Below are 15,209 nucleotides of genomic sequence, written 5' to 3' on the forward strand. Positions count from 1 at the left end.
AGACCGAGTCACTGGTGCTTCCTGCTTTAATTTGTGCTTGTAAGCAGGAATCAGGAGGATAGAATTGTGGTCAGATTTACCAAATGGATGGCGAGGGAGAGCTTTGTACGCGTCTCTGTGTGTGGAGTACAGGTGATCTAGAATTGTTTTCCCTCTGGTTGCACATTTAACATGTTGATAGAAATTAGGTAGAGCTGATTTAAATTTCCCTGCATTAAAGTCTCTGGCCACTAGGCGTGCCGCCTCTGGGTGAGCGGTTTCCTGTTTGCTTATTTCCTTATACAGCTGACTGAGTGCGGTCTTAGTGCCAGCATCCGTCTGTGGTGGTATACAAACAGCCATGAAAAGTATAGATGAAAACTCTCTTGGTAAATAGTGTGGTCTGCAGTTTATTATAAGATACTCTACTTCAGGCGAGCAAAATCTAGAGATTTCCTTAGATTTCGTGCACCAGCTGTTGTTTACAAATATGCACAGACCGCCCCCCCTCGTCTTACTGTCTTACTGTGTGCTGTTCTATCTTGCCGGTGCAGCTTATATCCCGCTAGCTGAATATCCATGTCATCATTCAGCCACGATTCCGTGAAACATAAGATGTTACAGTTTTTGATGTCCCGTTAGTAGGATATTCATGATCGTACCTCGTCTAATTTATTGTCCAATGATTGCACGTTGGCGAGTAATATTTACAGTAACGGCAGCTTTCCCACTCGCCTTCGGCGGATCCTTACGAGGCACCCCGCTCTGTGTCCTCTGTACCTGTGTCTCTTCCTCTTGCCAATAACTGGGATGTTGGCCTTGTCAGGTGTTCGGAGTATGTCCTGTGCGCCCTGCTTGTTGAAGAGAAAATCTTTGTCTAATCCGAGGTGAGTGATTGCTGTCCTGATGTCCAGAAGCTCTTTTTTGCCATAAGATACGGTGGCAGAAACATTATGTACAAAATAAGTTACAAATAACTTGGAAAAACACATAATAGCACAATTGGTTGGGCGCCGTAAAACTGCTGCCATTTCAAACTGCTGCCATTTCTTCTGGCGCCATTTCGAACAATGTAGATATTCCATAAAAAAATTCTGCCGTTTCCAGCTACAACAGTCATTTACAACATTAACAATGTCTACACTGTATTTCTGATCAATTTGATGTTATTTTTAATGGACCAAAAATTGTGCTTTTCTTTCAAAAACAAGGACATTTATAAGTGACCACAAACTTTTGAACGGTAATGTGTGTGAAAGTACAACTTAGTTATTGGTTTAATTCTGTTATATATTGTTGAGGTGAGCTACATTTAAATGGATTTATCTTATTTTTCTGAAAAGAGCACAGAGCTGTTATTGTGCCTTAAAAACAACACATTTTCTATAGGCAGCATGTTTTTGAATAAAGTTGTGTGATTTTTGAATATGCTCTTTGTTGGATATGGCAATATGAATATCCTTTGGGCGATGGCGCAAAACTAACACAGCTCAGGTAGCATTATATTTAAGCAATAAGGCCCGAGGAGGTGTGTTATATGACCAATATACCACGGATAAGGGCTGTTCTTTATGCACGACACAACGCAGAGTGCCTGGATACAGCCCTTAACCGTGGTATATTCACCATATACCACAAACCCCTGAGGTGCCTTATTGCTGTTATAAACTGGTTACCTACGTAATTAAAACTGTAAAAATATGTTTTTTTTGTCATACCCATGGTAAACAGTCTGATATTCCACGGCTTTCAGCCTATCAGCATTCAGGGCTCGAACCACCCGGTTTATAATCTACATTAGACTAGGCTAGACAGAAACTGTAATAAAGGGTATTTTACAAATGGAACAAATGGAAAAGAAGACACTGGTTTTGCAATTGCACAGGCTAGTCAGTGTATAAGCACAATTTCCCGAAAGGAATGTTATTTCTTATTGAAAAACTTTTGCACTTTTGGAAAAGTATAGAGTGTTTTCTGAGATTAATCTCATTTACAATATCTGGTCAGCCTCGTGTTCATTTATACTTTGTATTCCTTGAGGATGATGGTACTGTCCTGATACTGTATGAGATGTAGCTAGAGAGATGGCCCTAGGCCCTTGAAGGCAACGAATCACACCTAACGTTTATTCATTTTTAACCATTTTAAACTCTGTCACACATTCCCTGTTGTTGTCTAGACCTAAAAATATGTTTGTCTCTTTGTCTGTCTGTCTGTCTCTATGTCCATCTCTCTGTCTGTATGTCTGTCATCCGTCAGATCTGTCTGTCATCCGTCAGATCTGTCTGTTTGTCTCTATGTCCAGCTCTCTCTCTCTCTCTGTCTGTCTGTCTGTCTGTCTGTCATCCGTCAGATCTGTCTGTCTGTCATCCGTCAGATCTGTCTGTTTGTCTCTATGTCCATCTCTCTGTCTGTCCGTCCGTCCGTCCGTCTGTCTCTATGTCCATCTCTCTGTCCTTTCATGTCTTCTTTAAACAAGTATGTCTCTATGTCCGTCTCTCTGTCTGTCCATCTTTATGTCCATCTCTCTGTCTGTTTTCAAATAAACATTTCCTGTCTTTTCACCCTCAATCTGTTGTTTGTCCTCCTTTCACTTCCTGTCTTCATTTATCCAACATCAAGCAGTTATGTCACTGGTCAGTGCTGGGCGGGTTTACCAGTCATCTGGTGAGCTGTGTGGCACTGCTGCGTGACATCCAAACATAGTGACCTAATCTCTCTTAACAGGATACACAGAGAGAAGTGACCTCTTGATAAACTCACACATACTGTACACACACAAACCTTTCCTATCCGTGTGTGTATGAATGCGCACGTCAATATGCCAGCGCGTGTGTGTGTGTGTGTGTGTGTGTGTGTGTGTGTGTGTGTGTGTGTGTGTGTGTGTGTGTGTGTGTGTGTGTGTGTGTGTGTGGTGTAGAGATAAAGTAGAGAGAAATAGTGAATCTTCTCCTCAGAGGCTTTACTGATGTGTCTCTCTTCAGAGAGAATGAGAAAGAGAGAGAGCATGAGAGGGAGAATGAGAGAGAGAGAACAGAGAGAGAGAGAGAGCATGAGAGAGAAATAGAGGGTGTTGTAGAGGGTGAAGGTCTGATGAAGATGGGAGAAAGAAGAGAAAGACTAGTGTGTTAGCGTGTTTCTTCCCCTTTTATCATATTTTGTCCTGTCACCCTATCCTATCTGATTAACATCTATTGTTGAATTCTGATTGGGAACTTTTAAAAGTGGAAAGTGTTTGAATTTGACTGTGTTACTAACTGTTCTGTGAAGCCTATTTCAAAGTAGAGGTCTTCACGGATCTTTCGGAATCCTATTGCACGAGATCCGGGATCCCACATTTTGTAGTTAACCCACGGATCCCCGGTCGGATCCTGCTCAGTGGCCACGGGCCTCGGATCTGTGTAGAAAAAATGTGAAATACCGACCGGATCCAAAATGATATTTGAAGAGTTTAGTTCCTAAACAACAGACGCAAATTTTACACATTTAGATTGTATTCTCTTAAATGACTGTCATGGGTTCCCTTTCATCAAACCAAATGTGTCAATATCATGTTGTGACAAAATGCTATATTCTCTTTATGAAAATAAGCCACTGCATATCAAGGGGTAAAATAGGCTACTTGTTGTGGAAGAGGAGGAGGACGCAGCGGAAAAGAGTGATAGCCCCTAGTCTATAAAGTCTACAGAATATTAGGGTACAGACAAACGTGAACGGCAGGTAGCCTAGTGGTTAGACTGTTGGGATAGTAACTGAAAGGTTGCTGGATTGAATCCCCGAGCTGACAAGGTAAAAATCTATCATTCTGCCCCTGAGCAAGGCAGTTAATCCACTGTTCCCTGGGTGCCGAAGACATGGATGTTGATTAAGGCAGCCCCCCCACTCCTCTCTGATTCAGAGGGGTTGGGTTAAATGAGGAAGACCTGTTTCAGTTGAAGACATTTCCCTGCTATTCGCTGCTCTGTGTCTGGCACGTGATGATCATGACATAAAAAAGAGTTTCTGAAACATTGAATCGCTCTTTGCTGAATGAAAGCGAGTACAGGGAGGAAAAACCAACAGGCAAATCGTCATTCATCCACATTATACAGAGGGGGAAAATACCGTAATGTAATGTAACAAAATGTGGAAAAAGTCAAAGGGGTCTGAATACTTTCCTAAGGCACTGTACACACCCTGCACACTCTAATTGACAAACGATAATAAGTGTGTGGTCAATAAATACACAGATTTCTTCCCTGGGGGGGGGGGGAGACAGGGATTCAGCTTGAGCCCAACCCTCTTCAGCATTTATATAAATTAATTGGCAAGGGCACTAGAACAGTCTGCAAAACCCGACCTCACCCTACAATAATCTAAATTAAAATGTCTACTTTTTGCAGATGATCTGGTTCTTCTGTCACCAACCAAGGAGGAACTACAGCAGCACCTAGATATTCTGCACAGATTCTGCCAGACCTGGGCCCTGACAGAGAATCTCAGTAATTCAAAACAAACATAAATTCTATCTAGACACTGTTGGCCTAGTGCATCAAAGAATTATACCTACCTCGGCCTAAACATCAGCACCACAGGTAACTTCCACAAGGCTGAGACAAGACAAGAAGGGCCTTCTATGCCATCTAAAGGAACATAAAATTTGACATACCAATTAGGCAAAAAATACTTGAATCAGTTAGAGAACCCATTGCCCTCTATGGTTGTGAGGTCTGGGGTCCCTCACCAACCAATAATTCACAAAATGGGACAAAAACCCAACTGAGACCAAAAATATCAGAGTGCAATGCAAACCCTTAAATAATCCATGCAGAGCAGAATTAGGACTATACCCACGGGTTATCAACATCCAGAAAAGAGAAGTGGTTCTGGGGCTCTGGTCACAAATACAAACAGACCCCACAGAGCCCCAGGACAGCAACACAATTAGACCCAACCAACCAACCAACCAACCAACCAACCAACCAACCAAATGATGAGAAAACTAAAGGAGAACTACTTGACACATTGGAAAGAATCAACCAAAACACAAAGCAAATTGTAATGCTATCTTGCCCTAAACAGAAAGTACACAATGGCAGAATACCTGACCACTGTGAGTGACCCAAAACTAAGAAAAGCCTTTAATAAGGATAGACTCAATGAGCATAGCCTTGCTATTGAAAGAGGCCACCGCAGGCAGACCTAGTTCTCAAGAGAAGACAGGTTATGTGCACACTGCCCACAAAATGAGGTGGAAACTGAGCTGCACTTCCTGTCCTCCTGTCAAATGTATGACCATATTAGAGACACATATTTCCATCAGATTACACAAACCTGCAAAGAATTTGAACACAGATTACATTTTGACAAACCTCCGTAACTGTTAAGCGAAATATCGAAGTGTGCAATACATTTACATTTACATTTACGTCATTTAGCTGTTTCATAGATCTGGTGGCGTTCCAGCAGGTTGGCACTGTTTCATAGATCTGGTGGCGTTCCAGCAGGTTGGGACTATTTCACAGATCTGGTGGCGTTCCAGCAGGTTGGGACTATTTCACAGATCTGGTGGCGTTCCAGCAGGTTGGGACTGTTTCACAGATCTGGTGGCGTTCCAGCAGGTTGGGACTGTTTCATAGATCTGGTGGCGTTCCAGCAGGTTGGCACTGTTTCATAGATCTGGTGGCGTTCCAGCAGGTTGGGACTGTTTCATAGATCTGGTGGCGTTCCAGCAGGTTGGGACTGTTTCACAGATCTGGTGGCGTTCCAGCAGGTTGGGACTATTTCACAGATCTGGTGGCGTTCCAGCAGGTTGGGACTGTTTCACAGATCTGGTGGCGTTCCAGCAGGTTGGGACTATTTCACAGATCTGGTGGCGTTCCCGCAGCTTGGGACTGTTTCATAGATCTGGTGGCGTTCCAGCAGGTTGGGACTGTTTCATAGATCTGGTGGCGTTCCAGCAGGTTGGGACTGTTTCATAGATCTGGTGGCGTTCCAGCAGGTTGGGACTGTTTCATAGATCTGGTGGCGTTCCAGCAGGTTGGGACTGTTTCATAGATCTGGTGGCGTTCCAGCAGGTTGGGACTGTTTCATAGATCTGGTGGCGTTCCAGCAGGTTAGGACTGTTTCACAGAAATGCACATTGGGTAGCTTATCTGGCAGATACGATCGTTCATCGAGATACAGTCACACACACACACACACACAGAACTCAGCAGAACACACACACACACAGACATCACAGGATACATCTCCCTCTCAGACACCTAGGTTCTGAGATGTACACTGTGTAGCTGTAGTAGGGACAGACAGTGTGTGTGTGGCCTTGCTCTGCTATAGAAACCGCTAAGAGTGTAGACTGGTTAGAGAGTCCTCTGGACCTGTCTGGCTGTGACTGATGAAGAGCCGTGGTGGCTGTGGAGTTCTCTGGGTACTCTGACAGTCAACCCTTCTCTTCTGTCAGACAAACAATCAATAGTCATTTAAACAAGGCATTCGTGTAGCTTTATTTCAGTGTTTCCTGGTGCTATGACTCTTTTAAGGAGTGTTTTGCTGTGACATCACAAGGGCATGTTGCTCACTCTTTTTCCTGTGTGAAGTGACAGTTAACTTGGTTTAACGGGTTAAATCTTCCAGTAGCACCTCAGCTTGGCTCCAATATGACACATGTAAGTGCATTCTGACAGCAGTGGCTTAATAAGATGGAACACACAGTACTTAACTTAGTCAAAGTCATCAGATATATAACATCCAATGTGCTGTGAATCACTGTGTCAAAAACAGTGATGATTTTACTTCCTTAATCGGTCATTGTGTGTTGTTTGAGCAGCCCTGGCAACAGTTGTCTGTGATGTGTGTTTGGATTGTGTTGGCACGGTGTACGTGTTTCTCGGTGTCTGAGCTGAATTGACGCGACCCTGCGTGTGTGTGATTCTCCTCAGATAGAGCGGGCTCCAAGTGGCTCACACAGGGCAGCAGTGTGTTGGCATGACGATAATCCTGTTACCGGTGCTGGTGTTAGCCGTGAGCGGCGGCAGATAGAGGGGGGGTTCACACCTCAGAGACTCCAGTCTCCTGTGCAGCCTGGTCCTGTCCACCCTCGTCCTATCCCTGATCCTCGTCTGATCCCAACTCTACTGCCTCCTGGCTAGGGGACAGATCCACCATGACGCTTCACAGTGCTTGGAACCGGAGCACCTTGTGTAACATATCCAGAAGAGAGAGTGTGTGTGTGTGTGTGCGTGTGTGTGAAATGGAGAGAGAGATTAAAGACAGAGTTTGTGTTTTTCTTCCCTCTGGTCTGACCAGTTTGTTAATGATGCTGCCAATGTACTTTAGCACCTATGTATTGTTGCCTGCTTCCCAGTTTGTAGTGTACTTGTACTAACCCCCGTCTCCCCTCCTCCTCTTCCTTCCACCTCTACCCCTGTCCTCCTCCTCCTCCTCCTATTCCTCCCACCTCTACCCCTGTCCTCCTCTTCCTCCCACCTCTACCCCTGTCCTCCTCTTCCTCCCACCTCTACCCCTGTCTTCCTCCTCCTCCTCTTCCTCCCACCTCTACCCCTGTCCTCCTCTTCCTCCCACCTCTACCCCTGTCCTCCTCTTCCTCCCACCTCTACCCCTGTCTTCCTCCTCCTCCTCTTCCTCCCACCTCTACCCCTGTCCTCCTCTTCCTCCCACCTCTACCCCTGTCCTCCCCCTTTCTCCTCTTCCTCCCACCAACACTGTCCTCCCCCTTTCTCCTCTTCCTCCCACCTCCACCGCTGTCCTCCCCCTTCTCCTCTTCCTGCTACCTCCACCCCTATCCTCCCACCTCCACCCCTGTCCTCCCCCTCCTCCTCTTCCTCCACCCCTGACCTCCGCCATTCTCCCCTTCTGTCCTCCTCTTCCTCACCCCTTCTCCCCCTCCAGTTGACCTCTGAAGGGCTGACCGCTGACCTGTTGCTGTCGGTCAGTCTGGTGTCAGTGGTGCTGCTACTGGCCCTGGTCAGTACCTCTGTGGGCCTGGTGGTGGCTCTGAATCGTAGGGCCACCCACGGTAACTACAGCCCCAGCCGACAGGAGAAGGAGGGATCCCGCGTAGAGATGTGGAACATAGCCCAGCCGCCGCCCGTGGAGAGACTCATATAAAACATGGCCCAGTTCCAAACCCACCACTCAGCACTCACCACTGTCCCAACACTGTTCCATGGAGACATACTGAGACACACTCACTGGCCTGGGCCCAGTTCCAAACCCACCACTCACCACCGACCCAACACTGTTCCATGGAGAGATATTGAGGCACACTATACTGGCCTGGGCCCAGTTCTAAAACCACCACGCAGCACTCACCACTGTCCCAACACAGGCTGAATCTCAAACCGAACACTTGGCCCTTGAGCCCTTTATCGAGTGATCCAGCCACACTGACTGTCCTGGGCCCAGTTCCAAACCCACTACTCAACACGATGGAGAGACTCATAGAGGAGACTTTATCCCAATATCATCGCTGGGGTAATATAATACTATATGCCATTTAGCAGCGACTTTTATCCACGTTTTACGTATGTGTGGTCCCAGGAACCGAACCCACTATCCTGGTGTTGCAAGCACCATGCTTCACCAACTGAGATACAGAGGTCCTTCCTGACCTGATCTTAAAGCCTGGTCTCATAGACTAGATGTAACATAGTAAAGGTAAATCCAGAATTCTCAAATGAGTATGATGTGTTACATTTTGTATGGTTACATAAGACATAAGGCAAAAACGAAAGTACGGTGGTTGGTCTGGGTGGATGTATAACGCCAATGTCTAGCAACCCAAATGTTGTGTGTTTGAATCATGACGGGCAGATTTATAATTTTAGCCACTACTTACTACTTTTTTAGCTACTTTGCAACTGCTTAGCATGTTAGCTAACCCTTCCCCTAACCCATTAACCTAACTCCTAACCTTAACTCCTATCCCGTAGCCTAACTAACCTCGCTAATGTTAGCATTTAGCCACTTAGCTAACGTTAGCCACAACTAATTGGAATTCGTAACATATCATGCGTTCTCAAAATCGTAACATATTGTACGAAATGTATGATGGACATCCATAAATCAATACATACCATACGAAACGTAACATAATCGTACTAATTGGAGAATTCGGGATTTACTATGTTACGTTTATCCCTGAGTCCAGGTTGGATCTTATCAAGGAACACTTCACTTGGGATTTCTATTGTTTCTTCTGAACTGCTTGCAACCCGTAATTTTGCCTCAGCCGCAAATACAAATAATGCACCTTTAATTTGGTCATCAAAAAACTTGAATGTTGTAGTGAAATGGGAGATCCAAAGGACCACTCTGCACTAGATGAGGATATGAATAGATAGACAAAGAAGGCTTCCAGTCTTGCCACTAGATATAGAAGTATTCTGCTTTACTTAAACATATAAGAACACAGTGGTCTGAAAAGAGGGGATGACCAGGGATGTTCTCTGTTTAGTAAGTCCTCCAGATCAGAGGCAGTAGGGATGACCAGGGATGTTCTCTGTTTAGTGAGTCCTCCAGATCAGAGGCAGTAGGGATGACCAGAGATGTTCTCTGTTTAGTGAGTCCACTGGATCAGAAGCAGTAGGGATGACCAGGGATGTTCTCTGTTTAGTGAGTCTACCAGATCAGAGGCAGTAGGGATGACCAGGGATGTTCTCTGTTTAGTGAGTCCTCCAGATCAGAGGCAGTAGGGATGACCAGGGATGTTCTCTGTTTAGTGAGTCCACCAGATCAGAGGCAGTAGGGATGACCAGGGATGTTCTCTGTTTAGTGAGTCCTCCAGATCAGAGGCAGTAGGGATGACCAGGGATGTTCTCTGTTTAGTGAGTCCTCCAGATCAGAGGCACTAGGGATGACCAGGGATGTTCTCTGTTTAGTGAGTCCTACAGATCAGAGGAAGTAGGGGTGACCAGGGATGTTCTCTGTTTAGTGAGTCCTCCAGATCAGAGGTAGTAGGGATGACCAGGGATGTTCTCTTGATAAGTGTGCGAATTTGACCATTTTCCTGTCCTGCTAAGCTATCTAGCTAAGTACTCTTGGGTTTCAGGGAGTAAAAAGTACATCATTTTCTTTAGGAATATAGTGAAGTACAAGTATAAGTTGTCAAAAATAAAGTACAGATACTCCCCCCAAAAACTATTTAAGTAGTACTTTAAAGTATTTTTATTTAAGTTCTTTACACCACTGAGAACACACAAAAGCAATCAAAGGCTGGGATTCAATCCGAGCTCGCTTTGTCCGCTATGCACCTTTTAAGACAATGTTGGCCCGTTCGCTGAGACTGCATTCTTGGTAAATGCTGCATATGTTCGGCTCAATCGGAAATTACCTTTAAATGGCGCATAGCCGACAAAGCGCAATCGAATTGAATCCTGGACCAAGTTTCAAAAGACGTTGCTTGTATATATTGTTACATTACTTGTTGAATCTATACAGCTTTCTATTATTTTCCATTGATTGTGTATATACTGTATGAAGACAGATCCTGTTGTGTATATGTACTTTGATGATTTGTGTGGTAATTTATTCTTCTGTCCTTTGGGAACCTGGTGACTATCTGAAGAAGTCTGTATGTAAAGCTCAGGAGGGAAGGGGTTAGCATTTTGTATATTTCCTCTGCTATGGAAAAGACTTTGGAGAGTCAGCCAGCCGGTGAACCATTTGTTAGTCACATGTCTCAAGCGAGGCGAAGCCTGCGTCCTCAGTGTTTTTACCCCACAGCCTCAACAGTCCCTCCAAGTTACCAGAACATCCTCTCCTATTCAGTAACGTGAAAATGTAGAGTTTTTCAGGTCCTCAACATTACTGATTTTTGTTGAAAAGCAATTCATGATCAATTTGTACTTCTGCAGTCAACTGTATTGTATATCATATGACATGTGTTCATATTGCTGTATGTCCAAAGGACTGTCTTACAACAAAACAAAACATCCCATTGTCAATTATGTCTAATAAAGTGGAATCAGTTGGCCTGTAGATTTCTCCTAATGTAGCCTAGTGTAATGAGTGTATGGAGGAAGCTAGACTACGATTGGTTCTGAATGTGACTGCATGCCCACCGGTTGGGTATCTCCTATATGTCAATAAAGATCCCATCAGATCTTTATGTAACTCACTCTCTTATAATCAGTTATAATAATGACACTCATTTCACTGGTAGGTTTCAATTCAATAAATCTTTGTCCATGAAATGTGTTTCATTGCTCTATTTATTATAAGGCATTGCTGAGAATACAGTACCATATCTAGCCACTGGATGGCAGTGTGTCTCCATGTTGAAACTAGCCATTGACATTCTCTGAGATGTTTTGGGCAACTTCAGGCACCACTGAAGAGAACTGAGGCAGATGCCTATTCACTGCACCACTGCTGCTGGTGGCTTACCACCATATCACCTGCTAACACAGGCCAGATATAGGCATGCCTACAGTCAGTGGGGATGCTGCCTTGGTCAAATAGCTACTCTGTCTTCTAGTGTACGTGTGTCCGTCTTAGCTGCTGTGGTTTGGGCTCTCTGGCAGGTGTGTGTGTGTGTGTGTGTGTGTGTGTGTGTGTGTGTGTGTGTGTGTGTGTGTGTGTGTGTGTGTGTGTGTGTGTGTGTGTGTGTGTGTGTGTTTGTGTTTGTGTTTGACTGATAGACTCCTAATGAGGACAGCCCAGAGCTCTGAACCTTGCCCTCCGGACAGACAGATGCACACACACACACTCCCTGTGTGTTGTCATATCAACACACATAATGCATGTCATGGCTTTGTCTAGCAGGATGAATACAACCTCACACAATACCTCACAGTACCACACCACACCACATAATACCTCACAGTACCACACCACACCATAACACACCACACAATACCTCACAGTACCACACCACACAATACCTCACAGTATCACACCACACTATAACACACCACACAATACCTCACAGTACCACACCACACAATACAATACCTCACAATTCCACACTACACAATACAATACTTCAAAGTACCACACAATACCTCACAATACCACACCATACCTCACCATATAATACAATACCATGCAATACCACACCTCACAATACAACACCTCACAATACAATACCACACAATACAATACCACACCTCACAATACCACACCACACCTCACAATACAATACCACACCTCACAATACAATACCACACCACACCTCACAATACAATACAATACCTCACAATACAATACCACACCTCACAAAACAATACCACACAATACAATACCACACCTCACAATACCACACCTCACAATACAATACCATACAATACAATACCACACAATACAATACCACACCACACAATACCACACAATACAATACCACACCTCACAATACAATACCACACCTCACAATACAATACAATACCACACAATACCACACCTCACAATACAATACCACACCTCACAATACAATACAATACAATACCACACAATACCACACCTCACAATACAATACCACACCACACAATACCACACCTCACAATACAGTGTCACACCTCACAATACCACACCACTCCTCACAATACAATACCACACAATACAATACCACACCTCACAATACAATACCACACCTCACAATACAATATCACACCACACAATACCACACCTCACAATACAATACCACACCTCACAATACCACACCTCACAATACAATACCACACCTCACCACACAATACAATACCACACCTCACAATACCACACCTCACAATACAATACCACGCCTCACAATACAGTGTCACACCTCACAATACCACACCACACCTCACAATACAATACCACACAATACAATACCACACCTCACAATACAATACCACACCTCACAATACAATATCACACCACACAATACCACACCTCACAATACAATACCACACCTCACAATACAGTATCACACCTCACAATACCACACCACACCTCACAATACAATACCACACAATACAATACCACACCACACAATACCACACCTCACAATACAAGACCATACAATACCACACCTCACAATACAGTATCACACCACACAATACCACACTACACAATACCACACGTCACAATACAACACCACACAATACCACACCTCACAATACAGTATCACACCACACAATACAATACCACACTACACAATACCACACCTCACAATACCACACCACACAATATCACACCTCACAATACAGTATCACACCACACAGTACAATACAATACCACACCTCACAATACCACACCTCAAAATACAATACCACACCTCACCACACAATACCACACCTCACAATACCACACCTCACAATACAATACAATACCACACAATACCACACCACACCTCACAATACAATACCACACCACACAATACCACACCTCACAATACAATACCACACCTCACAATACAATACCACACCACACAATACCACACCTCACAATACAATACCACACCTCACAATACAGTATCACACCTCACAATACCACACCTCACAATACAATACCACACAATACAATACCACACAATACCACACCTCACAATACAAGACCACACAATACCACACCTCACAATACAGTATCACACCACACAATACCACACTACACAATACCACACCTCACAATACAACACCACACAATACCACACCTCACAATACAGTATCACACCACACAATACAATACAATACCACACTACACAATACCACACCTCACAATACCACACCACACAATATCACACCTCACAATACAATACAATACCACACCTCACAATACCACACCTCAAAATACAATACCACACCTCACCATACAATACCACACCTCACAATACAATACCACACAATACAATACCACACCACACAATACCACACCTCACAATACAATACCACACCTCACAATACAATACCACACCTCACAATACAATACAATACCACACAATACCACACCTCACAATACAATACCACACCTCACAATACAGTATCACACCTCACAATACCACACCACACAATACCACACCTCACAATACCTCACCATATATCACAATATCACACCTCACAATACAGTACCACACCACACAATATCACACCATACAACACCACACAATACCTCAGATACACCTCTTAAACCTGGAGAAATGTGGCCTGGGATACAGAGATAGGAATGACACTCGCAGAGACACACACAGTGGGGTTATTATAGATTGGAATGACGGTGAGATGACATAGCTGGAGAGCTGAAGATGGGAACCATGAGCAGCGTGTCGTATCCCTCTGTCTCCGACCCACCCTCCCTCTCCATCCCCCTCCCTCTCTCTCCCTCCGTCTCCGACCCACCCACCCTCCCTCTCCATCCCCCTCCCTCTCTCTCCCTCCGTCTCCGACCCACCCTCCCTCTCCATCCCCCTCCCTCTCTCTCCCTCCGTCTCCGACCCACCCACCCTCCCTCTCATCCCCCTCCCTCTCTCTCCCTCCGTCTCCGACCCACCCTCCCTCTCCATCCCCCTCCCTCTCTCTCCCTCCGTCTCCGACCCACCCACCCTCCCTCTCATCCCCCTCCCTCTCTCTCCCTCCGTCTCCGACCCACCCTCCCTCTCCATCCCCCTCCCTCTCTCTCCCTCCGTCTCCGACCCACCCACCCTCCCTCTCCATCCCCCTCCCTCTCTCTCCCTCCGTCTCCGACCCACCCTCCCTCTCCATCCCCCTCCCTCTCTCTCCCTCCGTCTCCGACCCACCGTCCCTCTCCATCCCCCTCCCTCTGTCTCCGACCCACCCTCCCTCTCCATCCCCCTCCCTCTCTCTCCCTCTGTCTCCGACCCTCCCTCTCCCTCCATCCCCCTCCATCACTCTCCGTCTCCCTCCATCTTTCTTCATTTCTCTTCTCTGTAGGAGCTGAATAAAAGCATAGCCAATTAAAATAGCAGGTTGATGGATACGCTGAAGAAAGACATAACTCCATAACACTCTCTCTCCCTGGCAGTGACAGAACTGGTCTACGACACTCTCTCTCCCTGGCATTGCCAGAACAGGTCAATGACACTCTCTCTCCCCGGCAGTGACAGAACTGGTCCATGACACTCTCTCTCCCCCGGCAATGACAGAACTGGTCCATGACACTCTCTCTCCCTGGCAGGGACAGAACTGGTCCATGACACTCTCTCTCCCCCGGCAATGACAGAACTGGTCCATGACACTCTCTCTCCCCGGCAGTGACAGAACTGGTCCATGACACTCTCTCTCCCCACAGTGACAGAA

The 15,209-nt window shown here is 45.3% G+C and overlaps 1 protein-coding gene across 1 annotated transcript in view; it reads left to right on the forward strand.

The window, feature by feature from the left end:
- crb1 (crumbs cell polarity complex component 1) overlaps nt 1–11,174 on the forward strand; it is a 63,373-nt gene extending 52,199 nt beyond the window's left edge. The window contains exon 13 of the mRNA XM_014123546.3: nt 7,870–11,174. Coding sequence (XP_013979021.1) covers nt 7,870–8,088 — 219 coding nt within the window. The 3' untranslated portion in view covers nt 8,089–11,174. The remainder of the gene's footprint in view (nt 1–7,869) is intronic.
- Nucleotides 11,175–15,209: the final 4,035 nt, after the last annotated feature.

Source organism: Salmo salar, chromosome 10, assembly GCF_965601325.2.
Source record: "Salmo salar chromosome 10, fSalSal1, whole genome shotgun sequence".
Classification (NCBI taxonomy): Eukaryota; Metazoa; Chordata; class Actinopteri; order Salmoniformes; family Salmonidae; genus Salmo; species Salmo salar.